The sequence below is a fragment of the Triturus cristatus genome, chromosome 11 (assembly GCF_964204655.1).
Source record: "Triturus cristatus chromosome 11, aTriCri1.1, whole genome shotgun sequence".
In the NCBI taxonomy this organism is placed as follows: Eukaryota; Metazoa; Chordata; class Amphibia; order Caudata; family Salamandridae; genus Triturus; species Triturus cristatus.
Genome location: NC_140594.1, coordinates 213795516 through 213820624, shown reverse-complemented (window position 1 = coordinate 213820624; position 25109 = coordinate 213795516). Strand labels below are relative to the sequence as shown.

The 25109-nt window shown below is 46.7% G+C and overlaps 1 protein-coding gene across 2 annotated transcripts in view; it reads right to left on the bottom strand.

Annotated features, from left to right (window-relative positions):
- The window catches only part of LOC146783924 (aldehyde dehydrogenase family 3 member B1-like), a 301339-nt gene that overhangs the window by 122482 nt on the left and 153748 nt on the right, over positions 1–25109 (bottom strand). For both annotated transcript variants that reach the window (XM_085633331.1, XM_085633330.1), the window contains exon 7: positions 9787–10173. In XM_085633331.1, the coding sequence (XP_085489457.1) occupies positions 9787–10173 (387 nt within the window). The remainder of the gene's footprint in view (positions 1–9786; positions 10174–25109) is intronic.

The following is a 25109-nucleotide window of genomic DNA, read 5'->3' as shown; positions in this document are numbered from 1 at the left end:
TGTCTGCCACTTGTGCTGTAATCCTGCTGCTATTCTCACAAGTATGGGTACTGAAGATATTAATTTAAACTTTGCTCAACCATTTTAAAAGTTACAGGAAGGGGAACAAAATTTGTATTACCCATTCATACCTAATTTGGAACTTTGCTCACCCCACAACTGCAGCAAAAACTGCAGGATAGAATTAAACCACACTTGAAATAAAACTAGATATTTACTCGGAATATGACCTTTTTGTGTTTGGTCAAATGCGTTTAGTAATTTTTTTAGATATTTGTGTTGCAAAAACGTATGACAAGTTTCGGAAAGGGGGGATGGGGGAGTTGGGGGTTTAATCAATTGTATATCTGGACTAATAATTCCTAAATTCTCAAAGGGAAAGAGATCTGAAAAACATACTAATCTGATTTGATGAAATAAAAAATTTCATTTGTCCAATGCGGGTTCCACAGATCCTTGAAGTATCAGCGGATATAGACGGTCTGAATGGCTTACAGCAGCTCAACCTTTCTCTAGCAGCAGCTAATAAAGGATGCCAGCCACCAAAGCCTGTACTTGGAAAAAAAGTCAGATAAAGGGCACAAGAGGGTAGGGAGAGCATCCCCTTTCCACAGGAAGGGTGTTGAGAAATCCCAGGTGTTATATCTTGTTACTCCCAAAAATGGAAAAAGCCCTCGTTTTTAGGTCGAGCCTAGAGCAGTGCGCATGCGCTGCTTGCTCGGCTTTTAGTAATGGGCTTTAGAAAGCTCACCACACGCTCGTGCGTGTGCTTTTGTTTTTCTCCTAGGCTATTGGGCTTTGCATGCATCTTTCTAAGAAAGACAGCACGCAATTGGGCAAAGGCAGGTGCATGTCCCGCTTTTGCTCCGCCAACGGCTCATTGCTTGAGGTTACCCGCACAGGCCACATCGGTTTTCAATTATCGTGCACAGATGCGTGTGCGATAATTGAAAACAGATCGCTCGCTGTGGCGTGCGTGCTCCACTCGCGGGCCTGTTTTAAAGGCCTCCGCCCTTCAATGGTGTAGGCCAAATGCAATAAACTGAATAAATGTAATTCTAGGCGCTAGCAGACGGTACAGCAGCTATGACGTTTTCTCAATCGCAGCTGGGCCTCCAGGAGTCGAACCAGCAGGACTGGCTTGGAAACAGCGATGGTATCACGAGTCCATGGTACTTTCTGCATAGTCATTGAGTGCGAAAAGCTTTGAGGAGGGCGCAGGTAAAGAATTCCAACAGAGGCACAGGTGGTAAAACAAAGTGTTCAGAGGGCAGCCCAGGGTGAAAACCACCTTCAAGGGCAAATATGTTTAATATATATAGGGAAAGGCCTATGGAAGAATGAGTGGGTGTATGAGTGTGTGAATGGATGATTTTGTAGGTGCCTGACTGACTTTAAGTGAGTCATTAAACGTATCTTACTGCAGACTAGCGACTAAACTGTGTGAATGTCTGTATCTGTCTGTTTGTTGGTGTATAAGTGGCTGCATGGTTTTGTGAATAGCTATAGGAGTGTCTATATGGGTTATTGATTGGTTGTCTGAGTATCTGTATGGGTGCCTGAGTGTTTGTGTGGGTGGGGTGTGAGTGACTCTGTGCATAGATGTGCGAGTGGGTGATTCTATGGGTGCATGGTTTTAAGAGTTATATTAGGGTGTGAGAAGATGCACTAATTTATCACATGGATGATGTCATCAGTGATGTCATTTGAGATGTCATCAGTGATGTCATGGACCATGTCATGAGTGATGTAATATGTGACGTCATCAGCAGTGCATTGCGGGGGCGCAAGTTATAGTTAGCTGAACTAACTAGAACGGGGGAATTTCTAGGGTTTTGTACGAGGGAAATGTCCCGCTAACTATAACGCCCCTGAAACCTATGGTTGTTTTAGTGAATTTCAAAGGTTTTTTAAATGCCAATTCCTAACTATAACGTGCATGAAACCTATGGTTTTTTCAGTGAATTTCAAAGGTTTTTTAAATGCTAATTCCTATCTATAACTTATCTCTGAAGCTATGATGTTTAATGATTTTCATTGGATTTCTAAATTGTTCTATTTCAGTGTGTCAATTCCTTTAATGATGTTTTTTTTTAATGTATCACCATTGTTTTAACTTATTTTTTCAATTTATTCTTTTAAAAATTAAAAAATATTTGTTTTTATTGATTTTTTTTTTAAAATGGGATTTTTTTTTAAATTTGTTTATATTTTTTAAAATATTTTTTAAACTATATTTTCAAAACTTGATTTTTTATTTTATTTTTTCCATTTTTTGGGGGATTCGCGCACCTTATGTGCACCGTTCTCGATCCCTGCGTGAAAGCATCCACGTACGGTATGCGTTGGTTGCGGGTTGCGCGATTGCAATGCGACTGGTACGCGACTCCAAGCCTATACGCGACACGTACGATGCACGTTACGCGACGCTTGCACGCTTCCGCGATAAATCATATGCGTGTGTGACGCGGTGGGTGCACGAATCCCGCGAAATATTTTACATTTAAAATCTCCCAAAAATGTCAGTTTTTTTTCACTTGGAGTCGCGCACCCAACTCGTTAGGAACCGCGCACCCTACGCGTCAGAAATCGTGCACCAAACTCGTTAGGATGCGCGACTCCTAATTTTACCGTAAAAAAAAAAAAAATAGCCACTATCACCAATTTTTATTATCTCCGGGGACCCCATCCCCCCGGGCTTATAAAAAACGTTGGAGACCGGGGGGAGCTCCAAGGCCCCCACGGTCCCAGCCGGCTCCCCACGTCCTTCGGGAGCCGGCATTGCTTTTCCACATGGGGAGCTGCTGACATGCAGCTCCCCGTGTGGAAAAGCAATTTCGTTTGGATTTTGAAAGAGAGCAGGTTTCCCTGCTCTCTCTTTCAAAATCCTAACGAAGTTTGCTATGGGAGGGCGGGAGACTCCCGCCCTCTCATAGCAAACAGTGTCCTGGGGTGGGCACCCCAGGACACTGTAGGAGCTGGCCTTGGGGGGCGGCGGTCCCCAGGGCCCTTGAGGGCTCCCGGAGGGGGGCCACGAAGACCCCTCCCCAATTAATTTATAAAGATTTTGCCCCCGGGATTTGGCCCACCCGGGGGCTAAATATTAACGAAGAGGGAAGCCCGCGCTTCGGGGATTTTTTTTTTTTTTTTTGGCCAGATCCGTGCATTTCGCCGTTTAAAAAAAAAAAAAAGGGGGGCCCCAGGGGGTCCTTCTGAGACCCCCTAAGCAACACTAGAGGGTCAGAGTATTTCTACCCTGCCCCCTTTACATCTTTCACACACTTATTTCCCTTACTTAATCAGCCTCGCTTCTACCAAGGCACAAAATGGCTGCCAACAGTTCCTGATTTCGAATGTAGACAGACACTTGACAGCCAATTAGCATTCAGCGCGTGATCGGGAGGGGGCGCGCTCGGTTCGCAGAGGGTGCACTTAGGGTGCGCGGATCCTCCGAGGCCATAGATATATCTATATTTTTTACTCTCATTTTCTCAGGAACTACGGAACGGATCTACACCATTTATGCAAAAGGCACAAGTCTGAACTGAGGACTACCTCTTTGCCAAATTTGGTGTAATTCCGTTCAGCAGTTCGGGCTGTAGCTGCGTCAACAGGTCCTATGGGAAATTGCATGGGGGAAACGCGTTATGGGACCCCTCCTTTTTCCTCAGCCCCCGCAGACTTATTGGGAATAGAATGTTGCGGATCTGCTATGGAAAATAGGTCCCAACTATAAATACCTACTGGCGACCGCCAGTAGAGTGTGTGTGTGTGTATGTATGTGTCTGATATATATATATATATATATCTCAATCGAAGAACCCGAATTAAGAAGGCACCACACCCAGCGTAGATTCAACCTTTTATTTCTGATAGACAGCAGCATGCTCAGCGAGGCCCTCGCAGCTTCGTCTTGTGTGCCATACGCGTTTCAGGAGCAGTCCCCCTTGTTCACTGGCTAACGTCGAGGAAGAGACAGCTGTGCAGGTTTAAATCGCACTTGCGATTTTTGTAGTGAAGCCGACCCTAATGGGCGTGTCCTACCAAGATATTCTGGTCGTTGTAGGAAGATAAGTTATTACATCCAGAGTGGATGCTGCTGTTCACTTTCCTTAATGCTTTCAATTCCCTCTGGGTCGCTGTAAGAAGCCCGGCTGGGCTGCTGCTATTTTCGGGTCTCAGACGGAAAACGCCGTTCCATTTCCGCTCTTGTACTTCATCAGCGGATGGACCTGCTGGAGTATGCAGTGGGGTAACCTTTGTGGCCAGGGCAGACCACATATATGCCAATCGAAGAACCCGAAGTAAGAAGGCACCACACCCAGCGTAGATTCAACCTTAACTTGATGTATGTTCATGTAAAATTCGCAAACGTAGTGATAATATCGCTTTACATTTGTCGATTTAGATAGGACTCTCACCAGCCTCTAACAGATCAACGCTAGTGTATTGAAATATGCAATGTTGTAGTGTTTTGTTACAAACTACCTTTACACTTCTGACGCTGCTTGGCAGCGATCACGGCTCCAAGGGTGCTTCCCTGCACACAACGCGGTACAAAAGGGGGCACACAACAGGCTCACTGCTGAACCCCCACCCGTGCCTCCAGCTCGAGGCCTACAAAACCCGCCTGTCCAGTCACGCAGACCCTGAAGATTTCCAGAACAGACCAGTGTCCAACAGGCTCATGCATCTCATCTGCATACATTCGCATACGCGCCGCCCCAGGGGTCCTCCCCTTTAGAAGAGTCTAGATGGCGCCACACACCGCGGGAACTTTAGTTCAGGCTTCCTGTGGAAAGGCTCGCAGTAGAAAAGTGTGCCCTTAACACCGAACACCCTTTTCTGCTAATATCGTGTTTATCATAATGCTACATTACAGCTCATAAGGTAGCTCGGTGGGTTCATGCACACTTCGAATGCAGCACATTCATCAATCCACTGACTTGTGCTGCTACCACTGGGCTTGGGAGAGTTGCAGGGTGACTCAGTGTGTTGAACTCTCACTGCTGAACTATGCGGTAATCTGCAGGGCACTAGCTCGGATCCCAACCAAATAGAGTCAGCCTTTCATCCTTCAGAAGTCAGTCAACCGCAATATTATAAAACAAGTAACAATATCACCTGTTGATGACAGGCTTACAAATGGGAAGTGTCTCATATGAAACTCTTACCAGTCACAGATGCAAAGCACCCTGAACCGCGCAGTGGGTGAATGCACCTGCGTCATAACTGCGAAGGTCAAAATCCCAGCACTTAAGCACGTGTCTGCAGGCGAGGTACCGGTTCTACGAGACGATGGGGCAACAACCCTCCTCCCTCTCCTTTTCTTGGGGAGATGGGGGGGGTCACCTGAGAACACAACATAGGTAGGCCAACAGGCAGGGAGTCAGCACAGGGGCTGATTAGTGCAACAGGATAATTACACCGTCACAACCTGCACCGACGGACTCCCAGAACCTCACCTCCCACACAGTTCCCTTGAATTAAGTAGTTTTGCACTACATGGTGTCAGTCGTGGCTCAAGCAGACATGCAAAAACATAAGCCACAGGATGGTGCACCCACAAAAGAGTCTAAAGTTCCTTTTGAACGTTGGGTATTTTCTTTATTGAGAGTATTATATTTTCTTAAAACACAGCCCAGGCTGCAGCCAACGCGTTTCGTTCGATAAAACGGAACTTCATCAGGGTTGATTTTTTAATATATGACATATGTTTCTTTACAGACAATTTCACAACACATGCATTCTGATGTATGCCAGCTCAATGGTTTATTAAATCATTTTCATCCATAGGGGCTTGGGTGAGACAATTGTTCCACAATCACCCGAATCAGTGTCTCCCTTCGCACCATCACATCCCCCTCAGGGGAACAAATGTCTCACCCAAGCCCAAATGTATGAAAATGATGAATATGCTAGTGCCCGTGACCCAGACATGGCTGGGCATCAGTCACTCCTGTCGTCAGCCGCTCAGACAGTCTGGTGTGTTGCAGTGAGTAGGCATGTTCAACGCTTCTTTCACAGGGCATTTTCAGGGTAGAATCAACAAGCATTGGCATAGCTAATAGGTCTCGCCTTTGGGACCTTATAAGTATTTAGTTATGCAGCACAATATCCTTGGTGCAATAACATTAACTGTTGCATGGTTAAACACTTATAAGGTCCCGAAGGCGAGACCTATTGGCTATGCCAATGCTTGTTCTTTCAGGATTCATAGTTCCACTTATGGATTCACACATCCGGAAAGAGAATATTTTTTGATTGATGGGTCTACAATTTTTTTGACAACTGTTTTGTGGTTGTAGAACTACAAATCATGAATAAACATAGGGGCTGGCTGCAGTCTACTGCAAATCACCACCTACTAGGCCCTGCACCCGGGTGCCCTTCCACATGTGAAAAGGCCGAACAGTGCTGTTTTAGGTGGGAAATGGCTTTGTAAGGCCAACCTCTGTTACACATGGGTGAAGGTCATGAGCAGCTGAGTTTAAACTTATCATAGGTTGTACAGTGGGCCTAGACACAAGCTGGGCTTCACGAGAGGCTCAGCTCAGGGCCTGGTCTCACGGTTGGGTACAGTCACTTGCCAAAGGCCAGGTCCTGCAGGCAACTCCGCTCTGTGATGTGGCTACATGGGAGAATGGGGTATAGGGCTTGGCCAAATCCATGAGGAGCAGGACTTGGCTTCACAGATGTTGGGAATAGTGCAATGTCTAAACATGATAGTATGATGTAGTATACCATCAAGTTATGGTTTCCTTTGCTCATAACACATTACCATATTAACATATTTGAAAACACTCAAATACACTGAAAGAATGCAGCTAATTGCTCATCCCTTGACCTCACACATGGTTTCATGGCTGAAATCACTATGGCACTCACTGGTGACATCACCAATCAACCCAGCATTTACATCAACCACGATATTACTGTGGACGTTCCCTTGCTATATTGGGGGAAATAAATTAATGCAGATGCGAAAGCGTATTTGTGTCGGTCGAAGATGACCTGGGGCCACACAAGGGCTGAGTGGGAAATGCCATTCAGTTATGTGGTTATGGGGGATCTGCAAAGTAGCTGGGAAAAGACCCTGCCATGCACTTTGCCCCCCCTGAGTGCAACCAAAAGATTGTTCCCAGGGGGCTATGTTTGGAATGGAGTTTGTCACAGGGCACGCCCTTCAGTCAAAAGTGCAATCAATCTTCCCTGCACGTGGTCAGAGGCAATGTAGAGAGAGTTATGATCACATTGTAGGAGGGCCTGTTTTGTTGACAGTTAGGTGATTATTATTTTTAACAATGAATAACCGTGTGTATCTTCACATCAGTAAACATATGTAACAACTGCATATTCATACTGATGCCACCTATAATCTCATTGGTGAGGTGATATGCAAGGTTACATGCATCATCAAAGGGCATCAATTGTGATGTCATCTGCTCCATTGTGTCAGCTCAGGAGCAGTGCACTGGGTTTTAGAGATAAAGGTCTGCAGTGTTAAAAGGCCTTTCTCTCAAGAAGTTAGGGATTTCTGAAACAATTGCTAAAAAGGCACAAGTAACAATGGGCTCTGATCGCAGTTACAATGTTTAGGCTTGGTTTACCTTTTATGAAGAGTGCATCGATTTTTTGTCACCTACGACAGGGGAGACCTTAAAAACAGTCTCCAAGACCCATATCTCCATGGGACAGCCTCCTTAAAATCATTTTGCACAGCCCTTGGCAGATGGCAGCCCATTTGCTGGTTTCAGTTTGCAGTAACAGTAAAGCAAGCGTCCTATGGCCTTTAGTAACAGGGACCATCATGAGACCAGTGTAAAATCTGCTGAGGTGCTACCTGGTCATTGTAGCTGTGAGCTTCCAGTCTTCGAGATTAAGACTGAACCTACCCTTCTGCTGGCTTATACTGCTGCTGCCAGCTCGCCTCCATGAAATCCCCATCTTCGCCATGAGACCACAGAAAGTGACCAGAACACACAAGAAGTCCACTCTATCCCTGACCTAAGACTAGAGGATTGCGCAAGCATCTTCTTTACGAGAGTCCCTGAGCCACACTTTGAGATTCGGATACAGTTATGCTGTGTAGAGATCCAGCACCTTCACTGGCTCAACTGCCAAGCACAAGGAAATGATCTGCAACGTCTTGTGTGTGCCCATTATCCTTGAGGGGTCAGCTCTCATTTGCATCCAAGAGTCAGAGCCCATCCTGCACCCAATTCATCAGCAAGATGTGCCCTCCTGGGCCTAGAGTCAGTGGCCAAGCTCTTTGGTGGTTAAAAAATTCCAGAGTTAAGTTTCTAGTAAAACCCAACGCTAGACTATGGTTGCCTTGACCAAAATATTCTTGGTATTTCGTGACCTTGGCAAACAGATCAAGATATTAAAACATTAAAAGCTTTACGACTCCCTATCACGGTTGATCGGCTAGACCCAGACCCATCTGGGCCACCACTGTTAGAATTTTTCAACTAACAAATACAGAGCTAATACTGCCAGACATCCTTTGGTCACCCATAACAATGTACACGTGAACACTTAGAACAAAGACAATTGTATGCTTTTCTTAAGTGTTATATCTAGCATGCATACATTTACGGTTTGTATTGGTTTGCAAATATAGTTAAGGAGGGAGTGATTGGTTTGTGATGTAGGTTTAATAAGACGGATCTCCCCTTCCAGATAATAAACATCAATTGTTTCTAAAGGAAATGGATTACTGTCTTTACATTTGTTAAATAGATTCATGAAAAGCACATAGATCAGAAAATGCACAAGGATCACGAACAGTCAGATTCCAGTAAAACTCACAGTGCTCAAGATCGAGGTTTTACACTTTGTGATCTTCTTTTACAACTTGTGCTAATTGTCATAAAGATTGTAAAACTGTACTCCGCTTTCAATGTGCAAACCCTGGCTGGACATTCTACTTTATTGACACTGTGATGAATATGGTATACTGGATCCACATACAACCTTTATACAACTTCCTCCGTGTTATAGCTGGACTGCTTGACCAACATTACCAGGCCATTCAAGGCAGCTTTGTAGGCTCAGCTTTCCATCTCATACCCATGTAAGCAACATCCTGTAGGATATGGAACATATGCTATTCACCTACCAATACTTCTTGTTGGTTCATACAAATTTGCTCTGTTGGAGCCAGCCAATCAAAGATTTGGTTCACCAATCAGACATTCGGTCTGTTGAACTGAAAGGCATGATGTGAGAAAATGCTCCCTCATCCAATCGGATATGTTAAATTTTAAAATGTGATCAAAGGATTGTCTGCAAACCATGATTCGCTGACCATCCATGGACTAACGGTCCAGAGATATCTACATTTTAACCATTTCAATAACCACCCCAAGACAATAAAGTAATGCAAATTACTCAAACTAAAGAATGGATTTACACCAAGCAAAAAGCAGTTTCTCAAGTCCCATTTGCCAAGTTTAGTGTGGTTCCATTCAGCAGTTTTTTCTATAACAAGAGCGCACAAATTCTAATGTGAGTAAAATACCCCCCTTTAAACCACAGTTGATGGATCTCCATGAAACCTGCAATGCTAAACCCAAAATGGATGAACTTTTTTTGTTTCATACAGATTCATCATACATTCTGAATTTAATGAAGTGAAACAAGATATATTTTCCCAGTTGATTAAATTAGGAAATGGCCAAGTAGATGGCCTTCATAAATTTTCACTCCGGCATCTGATACACAATTTTCATTTTGAAAAATTAGCTATTTAAAATTGCATAAAACTAGCGTGCGTCCTACCTATATATTTATCCGATTCTTCAGTCTGTCCACCGAATGCCACTTTTCCACAGGAAAGGAGCTCTTTCACATGTTTGTAATGTTCCACACTCACCATGCGTCCAAAATCTGGAGACTCTTGGGGATTTTTTCCATAGAATTCTTCAACGCATGAATGGAGAGCTTCTACGAGTTTGTCTTGCACGTTCACATGACAGAGCACGTAGTCTGGGGCCAGAGGACACTGGCCTGCGTTGACAAAGCGAGACCATGCAATCTTCTTCGCAGCCATGGGTACATCAGAGTCTTTATCTACGTAACATGGGTTCTTGCCTCCCAGATGTAGAGAAACTGGTGTTAGGTGTTTAGCTGCTGCTTGAGCAACCATTTTACCAGTGGTGCGGTCACCTAAAGTAACAGAAAAGCCAATTGTAAAAGTATAAGGAAAATTAGTTTACCTAATACCGATTCACTCTATTCAAATAGAACTATTTCAGTTCCAAAAGTTACGGCTGCAGTGAAAGACAAAAAATGAAACATGGCATGTTTAGCTCTCTTCTGTCATCAAGACAAGTCTAAGACTTTCATATTTTTCAAAAACTCCAGTGTTCATAAAATGTCCATATTTATATTCTATTCTATTCTAGCCTAGACCATGAATTAAGAAAATCTGCTTGTATATAAAGGCAGGTACCATTGAAATAAAATGATGCAGCATACTGCTTTGAAATATATATCTTTAATGTATTTAATAAAACAAAAAGCTAAGAAAACTGAACAGATGCAAAACAAACCTACACAAAAAATAAATCCACCTTGGCACAAAGAAAACTGCACATTTTATCCCACAAACATCAAAACCCTGCCCTGAAGCAGATTTATTAATGAATATCTGAAGAATATTACAAATCCACAACAAATGGCGCAATACAACAGCTTTTAAAACAAATATTTGTTTTGAAAACGCAAAAGAAAAAACACATAACATAATTATACTTACAAATAGGTGCAGGTCATCGATTAGCTTTTGCTGTAAGCCATGGCTGCAATTTTCAAATGATGGCGTCACAGAGTAGAATTACACTTAGCATGTCCCTTTTACCAATTATTTAGTAGTTTTCAAATTTAATCGGTAAGAATGAACTTTAGTCTTAGGCTAGACCATTACAGTTTGAGAACAAATTTGAGTGCATGTAATTTTTTTTCTGCATAGTTCAAGAAATCAGCTACAACTAGCATATGCGCTTAATCAGACTTTCCGACAAGCAGCCCTAAATAGGATTGGTTAGGTGTTAGACCTGGCATCCTTGGTGTGTTTGTTCCCAACTATTTTGCCTTCCCTCCTCCTGTTTGGCTGAATTTGTTTTTTGTGGGCCTTAGGACTTGGCACACTTTACCACTGCTAACCAGTGCTAAAGTGCTTGTGCTCACTCCTCTAAACATGGTAAAATTGTCTTATACCCAAATAGTACTGTTCATTTACTTGTTGGTCCCTAGTAAAGTGGTACTACATGTACCAGGGCCTGTAAAGTAAATGCTACTAGTGTGCCTGCAGCACTTATTGTGCCACCCACTTAAGACATTCACAAAGTGGCTCAGGCCTGCCACTGCAGACTGTGTGCAGTTTTAACCTGCCATTTGCACCTGGCAAAATAACCCTTTTAACAGGCCTAACCCTTTCTTTGTAATGCGTATGTCACCCCTAGGGTAGGCTCTAAATAGTCCATAGGGCAGGGTGCAGTATATTTAGAAAGCTGGACATGCACTTGTAAGTTTTACATGTCCTAGTAGTAAAAAAAAAAAAAAAATACTCACATTCGTTTTCACTACTGCAAGGCCTATCTGTCCCATTGGATAACACTAGTTTACCTTATTACATTTAATAAGTCATAACTTTTGATTTGGAAGCAGGAAGGAATGTCATGTTCACACTCAGATGAATTGTAATTTAAAAACGCTCTTTAATGGTAAAGTCAGATTTTAAGTTACAATTTTAAAAATGCCACTGTCAAAAGTTGGCATTTTCTTGTCCTAACCATTTTGTGCCAACAGCCAGGACTACCAGTGTGTCTCCAAGGGCTAGTTGACTGACCTCCTGTTCTGAGCTACAGGGACACAACAGGCTCCTGGTAGTCCGCTTCATCAGAACAGACGCTGAACGACACATTCTGACAAGTTCTCACATTACCAGCTCCAGGCCGGTGGTTTCATCAGAACCAATGCAGCACGCCGCACCTCGGCCCTGAACCACACATCTTCGCTCCTGATCAGCAACAGCACCAAATCAATGCAATGCATCTTGACGCAAGCCTCCACAATGCAGCCCGGTGACTTAAATCGATCCGTCATAGCGTAACGCATCTTAACGCCCACATCACAGCTTCTGATCGGTGGCTTCAACAGCACCGACCTAGCGTGACATCTCAACTCAGGACCACGATTCGCAGCTCCTGGCAATGGCTCCTTGATGCAGACTTCGCATCTTGATTCCAAGGACACAAGGTATTGTATAAGGGGAGCAAACATGGTCCTGTACCCGGCCTGCGATACATCATGGTCGGCCTGGACTTGCGCGACCAGATAACCATAATTGGCACTATTTGCTTCTAAACTTTTGAAATTCAATATCTCTGGTTCTACTGATTGGATTTTTGCTGGTTTGGTGTTTTATTCATTACATTTTACTCTATTTTTATAAATTAATATGGGATTTTTCTTGTGTTTTCACTTTATTACTGTTGGTGTGCTGAATAAATACTTTACAACTTGCTTCTAAGTTAAGCCTGAATGCTTTGTGCCAAGATACCAGAGGGTTAAGCACCCCCCACCCCCAACCAAAAACCCAAATTATCACATTAAGTAATCCATCCCTTCGGTTATCGGGAGTACAAACTGGTTAGAAGGAAGGAATGAGGTCCTCGATTTTCACCCACACCAAAGTGACTTTTAAACGGGTGATCTACAGCAGCCTGGTTGGACCTGAACTCTAGTGCATAACAGTTCTAAATAGGCATTACTGAATGAGACACAATATAAATCACAGTAGAATAACAAAGTACACTGTATAATAACCTCACAAATGAATCCTTGATATAGCAATGAAATGTAAAATCAATCCAGGATTGTTCCAAACAGATAGGGAATATCAAAGATCCACTATTCTTTTCAAATACATCATATCATTCTAACACTGCAAACTACACTAAGGATGTAATCATGTTCATCCTATTTAAACATTGAGTCGAATGAGTGGATCTGCAATTGAATTTTGTATTAAGAGTCAAAAAAAGTAAGTAAGACACTCTTCAGGTTCTCTCTCTCTCTCTATATATATATATATATATATATATATATATATATATATATATATATATATATATATATATATATATATATATATATATATATATATATATATATATATATATATCCTTAATCTAGTCCTCATCAAGTTCCAAAATACATACACCTAAACCTCATGTGACAAATAAATTTCACTCTGGTTTTTCTGTTCGGCGAGTCATGTGTCAACAAAAATCAGCCAACCTTCAGAAGCCTTATTGCATCCTTACTGGCTTTCATATCAGTTAAGTTGATGATTAGAATCAGGAGTTTCAAAAGTGGTGAAGATTGTCAGGAAGACCTACCTTATGTGAGGGGGTGGCCAGGCACCAATAGCGTAGGAAATAGATATCGGAGCTCGGAGCCTGCGACCCCTCTACAGCGGCATCCTGATTCCCCATTTTTGCTTGTGGTGGGGGGCTCATAGTGAGGGGGGTGCTCCCCTGATCGCGAGGAACACTTTGTTGCAGCACTAGCAGCGAAAAATAGCACAGCAACAAGCACGGCAGAACTTGTGGTCACCCGTGATAACAAAATGGCGGTCGGAGGCTATGACTGAGTGGCATAGGTTTTTTTTTCTGTGCACCTCTCTAGAGTTAGAGATCTGGGAGGAGGTGCCAGCAGGGCACGAGTCGGGGATACACACAGGTGGATGGCATCCACCCACTATTTTCACAGGGTGAACGCTGTCCACCCTGCCAAGAATTTGGGCCCCACTGAATAATGTGCTGAACTAGTCCCGGTGTAATTACCAAACACAGAGACACTTTCAGCAGTGTCTGCACGTTGTCTGCTTTACATCTTCAACAAGCAACTATGTGCAGGCAGGGACAGGGATTTCTTATTTAAGACTCCTGCTGGGCCCATAACAAAGGCCAAATTTGAGGGGTCATCAGGCCTCCTTTTGTTCAAGTCTCTTGGCTGGGAGCAGTCAGGAGCCTCAAACCTGATGCAAATGAAGCGGAGGGGAACCAAAGGCTCACACCTTGTTAGCACTTCACACATACTTAAGAGGAGGCAGCTTTTCACTTTGTTCAGTCCCTGTTTAGGAGAAATGCATGCACTGTGATAGACCCGGGATCCCTGGTTGGCTGAGGTAGGTACCTTAGGCCAAATAGGGACCTGGGGTTCTACGTCAGGGTAAGGAAGGTCACCTTCTAAGATAGCCCCCGCTCATCTACTCGGTAGCTTGGCACGAGCAGCCAGGCTTATCTTCAAGGCAAATGTGTAAAGTATTTGCAACCACACTCACAGCAACCCAATGATGACACCACAAATGGACTCCACGCGAGTTTTTTTTTTGATTTTTTTTTTTTATAAGAGTATAAACTTTATATAAAAAGATATACGATAAGACCACACAATATAAATCCATATGTCTACTATCTCTCCTGACCGGTTGTTAGGCCAGCCAGCCCTTGTAAGCTCTGGCGGTATTAATGAGCACTTCTAAACATTCTCCTGTAATCCAAATATCATGTTATACAGTTAGTAATACTAGAATCCGGTACTTTTGCAAAGTAAAAATAATGTAAGGCGTAATGCAGCAATCAGAGACTCTGCAATGTAAAAAGAATGCAATGCGTAACTCAAAAATCAGGCACTTTGCAAGGTAAAAATAATACAACCACGAGGTACGTTGTTATGCAGGAAAAAGGCAATGCGTCATACGAAAATCAGATACTCCGTTATTCAGGAATAATGCAAGGCGTCCTACTCTAACCATGTACTCCATTATGCAGAAATGATGCAATGTGTAATACGACAGTCAGGTACTCTGTTAGGCAGAAATGGAATAATGCGCAATACACTCAGGCACCGATCACTGTGCCTTAGGCGGTCTCTCCACCACTTCTTCTGACTTGCAGTCAGCCTCTCAACAGTTACCCCCAACACGTGTACGGTGTAATCAAAAAGTGCAGTTCCACACTCCGACCCCTGTACTGCCACTCCCTTGGCAATACGAGCTACGATACGTGCCGAAGCAGAGGCTCGCGCTGCCGGAATGAGAGAGGGGCCAAGAGTGTCTCCCTCCGAGCCAGCACGCTGCCCCAGGAGTCGACACACGTTACCTGGAGGGCGCAAACTTGCTTTCCTCGTCCAGCAGCCGGGCTTCCCATGCAATCCTTGTGAATTGGCAACTGCGGGCTCGGGCCGGCGGCTCAGCTCCTCCGGGGCTGCCGGTCCGGGCCGCTACGAGTACGAAGATTTCAGGCTGCCACAGGGCACATGCACACAGCGTCGCTGAGACTTCCTTGAGCTTGGGGTGCACGATCACTGGGACCTCCACACGAAGGTCTGAGGCTGCACGAAGATCACGCGCACTGCGTCGCTGAGACTAACTTAAACTCCGGTTGCACGTTAACAAGGAAAATCCTCACAAAGGTCTCGCGGTGCACAAAGCACACGCACACAGCATCGATGAGACTCACTTGGATTCAAGTGCACACGATAACAAGGTAAATCCTCACGAAAGTCTCACAGAGCACACGCACACGGCGTCGATGAGACTCACTTGGATTCCGGTGCACACGATAACTGGACAATCCTCACAAAGGGGTTCAGGCTGCAAAAAGCACACGCACACTGCGTCGCTGATCCTTGCTTGGACTCCAGGTGCCCACGATCACAGGGCACACCTTACGAGGGTCTCAGGCTGCAACAAGCACGCACACACAGTGCCTCTGAGACTCTCCTGGAAACCTTTGTGTTCCTGTGTTTCCACAACAGGGAGCCAGCTCTTCCCGGGCCCTTGGGGATAAGTTACTTCAGGACACAGCACAGCAAAGTCCTTTAAAGCAGGGGGACATAGCACACAGCAAAGTCCTGTTAGCCTTTCCTTGGTTAAAACAGCAATCTGCAGGTCAGCCCCAGAACACACAGCAAGGGTCAGTCCTTTCCTTCAGTCTATTCAGTTGTTCCTTCCTTGGCAAAGGTTCCTCTTGACCATGAAGTAGATCCAGTCTTATTAAATCTTGATCAAGCCATTCTCCAAAGTTCAGGGGCTTCAGCTCTCATAGTTATACCCCTCAATGGCTTTGAAGTCTTTGTGTTTCAGGGGGCACTGATCCCTGTTCAAACCAGTTCTGGGTGCCTCCCTGCCAGTGACACTTTCTTCCTTTGATTAGTGGGGGTCTGGATTCTCAATCACTCAGCAGGAGAAGAGACAATTGTTTTATAGCAGCAACCCAGGCATCTTCACCTCTAGGGGCTACTCCTCCCCCTACACTCCAGATGCAGTTCAGCCTGTTACTGTCTCACCTCCTCCCCTGGGTTAAGACATTCCCCGGATCCCATCGCTTTCAAATCCAGACAGTCAATCCACAACCAGGCAGAGACACACAAATGTTAGAGCACAAAAATCCAGCCACTTCTAAAAGAGTGGCTTATAAACACACAATGCAAAAACCACCTTCATAGAAAGATGTGTTTTAACATTGTGAGTTCAGGCATACTAAACTTCAACTTTCCATCTTAAGCCTTTGGGAAGATAGGCTGGAAAACATATTACACAGCCTTCCCATTCTATCCTATGGGCAAGATAGCCTTTCAACAGTGAAAAACAAAATGGAGATTATTTCACTGTCAGGACATAGTACACACCTTAGTACATGTCCTACCTTTCACATGCACTGCACCCTGCCCAGGGGGTACCCTGTACCTACCATAAGGGTGTCTGAGGTGCATAGAAAGGGAAGGGTAAGGTCTGGCAAGTGGGTGCACTTGTCAGAACAACATGGCAGTTTAACAAACTGCGTGCAGGCACTGCAATGACAGGCCTGAGTTCCCTTTTTAAGGCTACTTCTGCGGGTGGCACAATTAGTGCCGCAGGCCCACTAGTAGCATTTGCATTACCAGCCCTGGCACACATAGTTCACTTTACTAGGGACTTTACTAGTAAGGCAAACATACCAATCATGGACAACCAATTACCATTACACTTTATACAGGGAGCACTTGCACTTTAACACTGTTTAACAGTGACGAAGTGTCCAAAGCATCTAAGTTGGCAATACCATGTCAGAAAAAAGGTCTAGGGCGAAAGCAAAAAGTTTAGGGACTTTAGCCAAAAAGGGCCAAGTCCTACACACTGTAAGAATGTCAGATGTGTTGGTCTTTCCCAGTACTTACAATTGCATTTGTATAGAGCTTACTATACCTGAGGAGGCGTTGAAATAATTTAAGTACCGCTATTTTTTTTGTATAGCCCTACTCATTCCAATGCAAGGTGTCAGAGCGCTTTCCATCAGCACATGCATATTACATGTACAATTAATTATTTAAGTTTGTAAATGAATGTCAGGATGTGTTACATGAAACTGGGGGACTGGAGGGTGTAGAAGTCACATGTCAACTTCCATAGCTCACTGTGCTATTATCCTCACAACGCGCTCAAACATACACATGATAGACCTGCTAAACATATATATGAGGGCTTTAGATCTGATGTTACTTCTTGTGATGCCATTTCCTGTGAAGTCGTGGCTTGTGATGCCACTTTCTATGATGTCAATTCCTGTGATGCCATGTGTGAGGTCGTGCGCCATGATGTTGTGCTCCGTGATGTCGCGCGCCGTGATGTCGCTTGCATACTGCCTAATTAGGTTAGTCCCCCCCACTTCTTTTTTTAGGACTTGTGCCCTGGGTGCCGAGAACCCCCGTTGCACTCTGAGGAGAAGCCCCAATGATACGAGCGGCCCAGCAGAAGTGCCCGCTCCGGAGGCTGGTGTGATGCCCGACAGTGTGGCAAACTAGCTGACAATTATGTGCACCGAAGAAGCAAGCCAGCTGTACCACTCGAGCCCTGTGCCTGAGGAGCGGGTGGACTGATGAGTGGGTGACTTCTGTGGGACCGGAAGGCGTTCCATGCTCAGGGGACCACTGAGCCATGGGACTAGAATGGAGGCTCAGACTGCAAGGAGAGAGTGAATCACTGCATCCCAGGGTGTTCCGCGGCAAAAGGCCTGGTCACATGTGCAGAGGTGTGGCCCCGGTCACCATAAGAAGCAGCAGACCTGGGCTCTTAGGCCTGTTAACAGCACGCTGGCACTCCATCCTCCCTCAATACTCTGACAGTGATATCTGAGCAGGGGGAATCTGCTTTGAAGCCAGAGGTGCCGGTGATGGAGAGGGCAGAAGGCAGCAGCACATTCAGGAGACTGAGTGACTTGAGCAGGCCCAATCCCCTTCCTCAGCACCTAGCAGTGCTGTGCTGATTAGGAGTGTCCTGTGACTTTGGGGTCTGCTGCGAAAAACCTGCTTTCAGGTGCGCGATGAATTAGTGCCCTCCCCACCCCCAACTGGAGACACTGCTCGCAAACTCTAGGATCGCTGGAATGCCCTTGCCGGGTGAGGCAGACTGATCACTCACCGGCCTCATACAAGCTCTGACCCACAGACATAGTTGCTGAATTGAGAACTGGGGTGTGGGGGCACACTAGAATAGAGTGATCTCCCTGCTGCAGATGCAGTTCAGCGAGTGGTGTACATGAAGAGCACTACCGAGATGATACGTGCAGAGGCGCATGCTGCCAAATTCTGGGCCCTAGAGGGGGCCTGCGTCTTCTTGCTGCCCCCCCCCCCCCGTCTTTCCAACTGGGGAGATACACAGGGTGACGCAGTATAAGTAAGTTACACCGTACTGGGTGCCCGGTACAATGGGGGAAGACTTACAGAAGGAGAGAAGCGGTCACTGGGGACATACTCTCAGGAGAAACTAATGAGGTTTTAAATGAGGAAGGAGTGCCTGTTTCACAGCAGGGATCCTCACCCCCCCCCCCCCACAAGGCACCACTCAATGATATTTTGCAGGCCATAACTGCCTCTAGAGAGGTGCTGGAATCAAAGATGGGCACTTTAGTGGCAGGCACAGGGACCCTGAAGGATGAGCACAGGCACCTTGCAGAAAGAGTCACGACGGCGGAGTGGGAGTTGGCTGAAGCCCATCCCCGGGAATCGGTGACAATGAAGGAGCAACTTACCTCTGTGGATACTTGGGTTAGAACATTGGAAATCAGGGCAGAAGATGCTGAAAACCGGTCAATTCGAAACAATTTTAGAATGATTGCCTGCCTAAGCGTGTGGAAGGGAACAGCAGGCTGGACTACCTCGAGCGCTGGCTGAGGAAAATAGATGGTGACCGAGGGGCTTTTTCCCTTCTTTGGGTTAGAGAGGACACATCGAGTCCCGGCTTGGCCTCCACCTCCGGGGGCACTGCGCCCCTGTGGTGGCCAGACTGCTGCATTATAAAGATTGGGATCTTATCCTGAACCAAGCCATATCAAGAGGAGACCTAAAAGTGGAAAAGTCATAGGGTACCAGGATTTTACCAAGGCAGGCCAGAAACAGCGATCCACTTTTATGGAGGTAAAGCGACAACACCAGCAATTGGGTATTACCTATGCCAGGATGTTTCCTGCCAGGTTACGAGAGACGACTGCAGATGGGGTGTAGTTTTCTAGACACCTCAGGAAGTATGGGAGTGCCTGGATCAGCACCCTTTGCTGGAATCTGGACAGAGGTCCTCAAAGAGGAAGCCTGCATGGGCTAGATTTAAGAGCAGGGCTAAAAGCTACAGAAGAGAGGCCCCTTCCAGAGCAGAGGTTCAACAGGAGCAGTTGTGAGCAGTGGAAGTAGTGGAAACGATTAGCGGTAGCAGAGCAAGTCCCTGTCAATGGTGGTAGACGGTGGAACTCGAGATTCTGACTCTGACCGTGGGTCCAACTCGTCTGGGGACTCTGGTCTGGCGCTTCCCATCATGACACCAGGAACTGCTGATGAACTCCTGTGATGCAGCTACTTTGTTGCTTTTGTTCTGATTGCCGTTTATGGTGTGGTTCTTGGGGGGTACCTAAGGGCTAGTGGAGGTGCACCTAGGCCCCCTCAGAAACTGGTACCTGTATATCATATGCTGCTGGATGGCGGACACCTGGCATGGGGGACTCAAACAGTCACACCCAGAGGGTGTGGGCATGTGGGCTCACCCATGAGGATTCGTGGTTAGAATGAGAGTTTGGATGAGAGGGTAGTTGACTACTTGTCCTGGGGAGTGGGAATTGGGTTGAATGTAGTTTGTTTGGGAGTTGGTGTTTTCTGAGTCGCATCCTGCTGGTTTTGCCATGTGTCCATACCCTGGTTGAGAGCGCTGCGCAGAAGTCAGGGTTAGATGGAGGGTGCCAATGACTGCAAATTCATATCTTGGAACATCAGGCGGATGAATAATATGGCTAAGCGGTATAAAGTGTTTTCATACCTCAATAGAAGGGAGGTCCATGCATTATTTCAAGCAAGAAACAGCTTACATCTAAGAAGGGCTTATTGCTTCATTAAAGGTGGCGGGGGCAGGCCTAATACAACACGTATTCTGATAAGGGTGCTTATTTGCACGAGTCCAAGGGTCCCCTTCCAAAAGGATAGGGAACTGATTGACACGGAGGCAGATTTGCTGTGGTGATGGGGCGGCTCGCTGACCGCGAAATAGCGGTGATTAAGATATATATGCCTCAAATGTGGACAAGACAGCGTTTCTGGAGGACTTGTCCAAAGTGCTGGCGCCATACCCAGTACAAACGGTCCTTATGGAGTGGGAGGGGTGGGGGGCTGTGCTAGATCAGTCCGACCTCCCGTGAGGAACTCTCTGGTTAGCCGGACGGCTAGGGTTTTCGCCGGATGGCAGAAGAGGTGGGGACTGGTTGATACTTGGCACCCCACACACTGGGTGTCCTGGGATTACTCCTCCTTTTCAGTACTCCATGAGCTTCATGTGCGCTTGCATGCTCGGCTATACTCCTCGGATGTACATGGCTTGGTACATGAGGTTGAGTATCTTGCTAGGACTATATTGGATCACAACAGGGTACTCCTCCATCTGTGTTGGGAGCAGACCTGGCACTGCATACCTATGTAGCGACTGAATCGTGAATCTCTATAAGATCTGGTCTTTCAGGAAAGTATGATGCAGTATTTTGAGGACAATGCGGTCACAGCGTCTACCCCACAGCTAGAATGGAATGCTTTTAAGACAGTAATCAGAGGGGAGTGCATAGCGGAAACGGTGGGTGTTAGGCGCACTTTGCTGGTTGAGGTAGTGGCCTTGGAGGTGGAACTGAGGGAGGTGGTACAGCGAGGACCAGGTCACCCTGAATTAAAGCAGACCTTGTTGGATTCCAAGGAGCAGTTAGCAGGGCGTATTGAGAAGCTCAGGTGCTACGCAATAGGGCTGGCTCGCTCCCGGCTTGGTAAGCTTATCCAGCCAAACTGGGTCCAGTCATTGTGGAACTGGAGACAGAAAAGGGGGTCAGGCTATACAGACAGGCAGACATTAACCAGCATTTTAGAGGAGACTATTCTCGCCACTATGTGAGCGCTTACTTACACAGAAACTTACACAGAAACTTACACACACACACACACCTCCCCTCCCCCCCCCATAACTGACTTCCCTGACCCGTTACTTTTACCGGCCCTCACACCAGAAGGAGGCTGAGGAGAAAGGAGGGGATATCACGCTTCATGAAATAGGAGTCAGATCAGATTTAAACTGATCAACTACTAGGACTTACATAGGGCTTATCTTACACCAGGGGGAGTCAACTGTCTTTTGTTTTTTTAACACAGTTGGTGCAACATGCCCGTGATGTGGAATTGTCGGGGGAGAGTTCTTTCATTTGTTGTTGATCTGCTCGTACTCCACGCCTACTGGGAGCAGATCATGCATACAGTCACTGACATTACACAGAGAGAGGTCCCCTTTTCCCCTGGGAACTGCTTACTAAGCTGGTCCCAAAACACCGCTAGAACCAAGGTCACCAGCAGATTCCAGGATTTGGCCTTTATATTGGCAAATAGGGAAATGACATGGAATTAGAAGACTATCAGGGGGGCCCCAGGTCACAGCTTGGCATAGGAAACTTGAGAGATGGGTAGGCTAGGAGAGTGGAGTGTTGCTCCAGGAAGCGAGAAGGGGTTGTGGCTCCCTGAAGGCGGCCAGGCCCTGGGAGGCATTGGTGGACTGTATGAAAGACCCGGAACCCCCATCAAAAGTGGCCACCCCTGGCAGTTAGTTGGCTCAGGACCCTGCTTCGTAATGATTGTGCGACAGAGAATGATTATATGGTTGCATGAGCCCAGTGCTCTGGTCAGATGAAGCTGGTTGAGGCTCTGTCCAAATCTTAGGTTGCTGGATTGGACAGCTATTGAGTAGATAAACTTGACCTGCAACTGTGAGGGTAGACTCAGGGAGGCGGGCGGGAAGTTGTGGGTTGGGTGTTGCAGGATGGATGGTTGCTTGGTATGATTTCCATGATAAATCGTGTGCTGCCACATTTTGGCTCGTTGTATGCTGATGCTATGTAAACCCAATAAAATCAGTTTGAAAAAAGAAAAAGAAGTGTTAATGCATGTACATAAAGTCAGATACTGTCAGTTTAGTCTGGTCAACTGAGGTTTGTGGTAATACCTAAAACAAAAAATATCTGTGACTGTCTAATCAGCCTGTGAAGCATTATGAAGTAATGTGCAAACAAAATACAGACCATCATTTCACAGTGAGAAAGCTCATTTACAAATGGAATAAAAGACATTTGTGGGAGTCCAAGCATAGGCACTGCAAGATCAGACTATATGGTGACCGCAGACATCACACCAAAAAATAAATCACAAAATCCATGGCAAATATTAGCTTTCAGCATTTTACCACTGAGAAGAGAGTGAACAAGTACAGACTGAGAAGAGTGAAAAAGTACAGCTTTCCTGGAAGGGTAGCCAGGAGAAAGTACCTGTATAGCTTAGATTTGGAAAACAAAGTTAATGTTGGAGATTCCTGGGGGACACTAGGTGGCGCACTAGCGAATGGCAGCCCTCGTGTAGGGCTCCCGCAGTCCGGCATTAATTATCCGGATATTTATCCTAATTCGGCGACTTTTGGGGCTGTGGCTGCATCGGCGGGCTGCCATATCGTCCCGACATCGCCTGACCAAGTTTCAAGGACGGAGGTGGACGGAACCGGCCACGAGACGATCTGGTAGTTTGGACGGACTTGGACGCTGGACGACGCGAGACGAGGGGCCCGGCTGCTGCTCGTAAGCGAGGCCGCCGCGTCCTTCCAGGCCGTGGGCCTCCTGATCGCGAGTGTGCAGAGCGGCGTCCGGCGGGGCCCCGCAGTCTGGTGTGTCGGAGCTGTGGAGCGGAGAGTGTGGCTTTCCACCCCCCCTCCCCTCCCCCCGTCTGGAATGCGTATTGAAGCTGTCCGGGGGATTTTCGCAGGCCCCAGGCTGGTACCGGGTGGAGGCACGCCCACTCTGGAGGATGTGCCTCCGGCCGATTGGACTGGCACGTCGCAGGTGAGATCTCTCCCTTCACTGCCTGGGGAGCATGTAAGCAGTGGCGATACCCTCAGTTGGAGAGGTGGGATACGACGTGACTGTGCGCAGGAGCAGGGCCGGCGCGGAGGGAATTTGGCTCACGGAACTCCCTGGGGAGGGATTGCTTCGGCCGATGCTGGTGCCCTCCGGCTTGCGGAAGTTAAAGGTGGGCCTAGGGTGGCGAAAAGGCATGTTGCTGTGACCCCCCCCTGGCGGAGCCAACGAGGTTCACTTCTGTGAAGCAGATGAGTATGGTGTGACTCTTTAAAAAGGCCTATGGTGCAGTGAGTGCCAAACAAGGAACTATTGGTGTGGACTGCTTGTGGCTGCCGGCAGTACGTGGAAAGCGGCATTGTCGAGCTGTGTGACCGGTTCGGAGCCAGATTGGATCGGGAGGTGGCTGCCTCCCCCTGGGTGTGCTGTCTGAGATGGTCGTGTACCCCTTCTGATGGGTGGCTGCAGGATGAAATGCTGTGAAGGGAAACGCGGGCTGCTCTGAGGACCGGCGACTTGCGATTGTAGCCCATATTGGCGGTCGTCCATACTGGGTTGTTGGTGGGTCCCCTGCTGCGCCCTCTAGCTTGTAGTCTATCGAGCCGAGGTGCTGAGACCCGGAGGTGGGCTTATCCACCTGGAGCAATATATTGACGGTCAGGATGGGACGTACGGGTGCGCGGCAACCCAAGCTCACGTTTGACTCGAACAGGAAGGCGTCTAAGCCTGGGGAGGCCCTTCCTTGCCCGGCTGGCCCGAGTGGAACTTCGGGGGAGTCACCAGACACGGCGACTAGTTTGCAGGAAGTTCTGCGCGAGATGCGCCAAGGGTTCGCGACAATTGCGGACAAAGTCGACAGGATGTCATCACGTATGGATGCTGTGGTGCATAAACTAGATGCGCACGAGGAACGTCTGAACAGAGCGGAACAGCGGATCTCGGACTCGGAGGACACGCTGACCCACCACACATCGTAGCTCTCCAGGATGGACAACCTATTGCGTGTAATTGCTGCTAAGAACGAGTATTTGGAGGCGAGAAGCAGACGTAATAATGTCCGCATAGTGGGCATTCCGGAGACGACCAATGTGGGCAAAATGGAGGAGTACGTAGAGCAGATGTTCCTTGCGGCGATTGGATCCGAAGTCTTCTCTCCTCAATTTATAGTCGAAAGGGCGCATAGGGCCCTAGGTCCTAGGCCAAAGCCGGGTACGACCCCTAGACCGATCATTGCCCGGCTGCTGAACTATCGGGACCGGGATGCGGCGCTAAAGGCAGCGCGTAGCGTGCGCTCACAAAATTCCTTTACGTTGTACCCTGATTTCACCCCGATGGTCCAAGAGGAGCGGAGGAAATTCTTGGCCGTGAAGACTAAACTGAGGAATCTGCAGATGGATTATGCGTTGCTCTACCTGGCTCGGTTGAGGGTCACGTATCAAGGGCGACAAAAGTTTTTCACGAATCCGCAGCAAGTGGAGGATTTTCTAAAACATTATAAGCGTACACACCGTCCTGCTGAAGGGGAGGAGGAGGAGTCGGAACCAGTGCCTGAGGAGATGGTGATTGGCGAACAGTGAGTGAGGTGCGCCTTGATCGACTATGGTAAATATGGATCATTTAAGCTTGGGGTACGAGAGGTCAGATTGG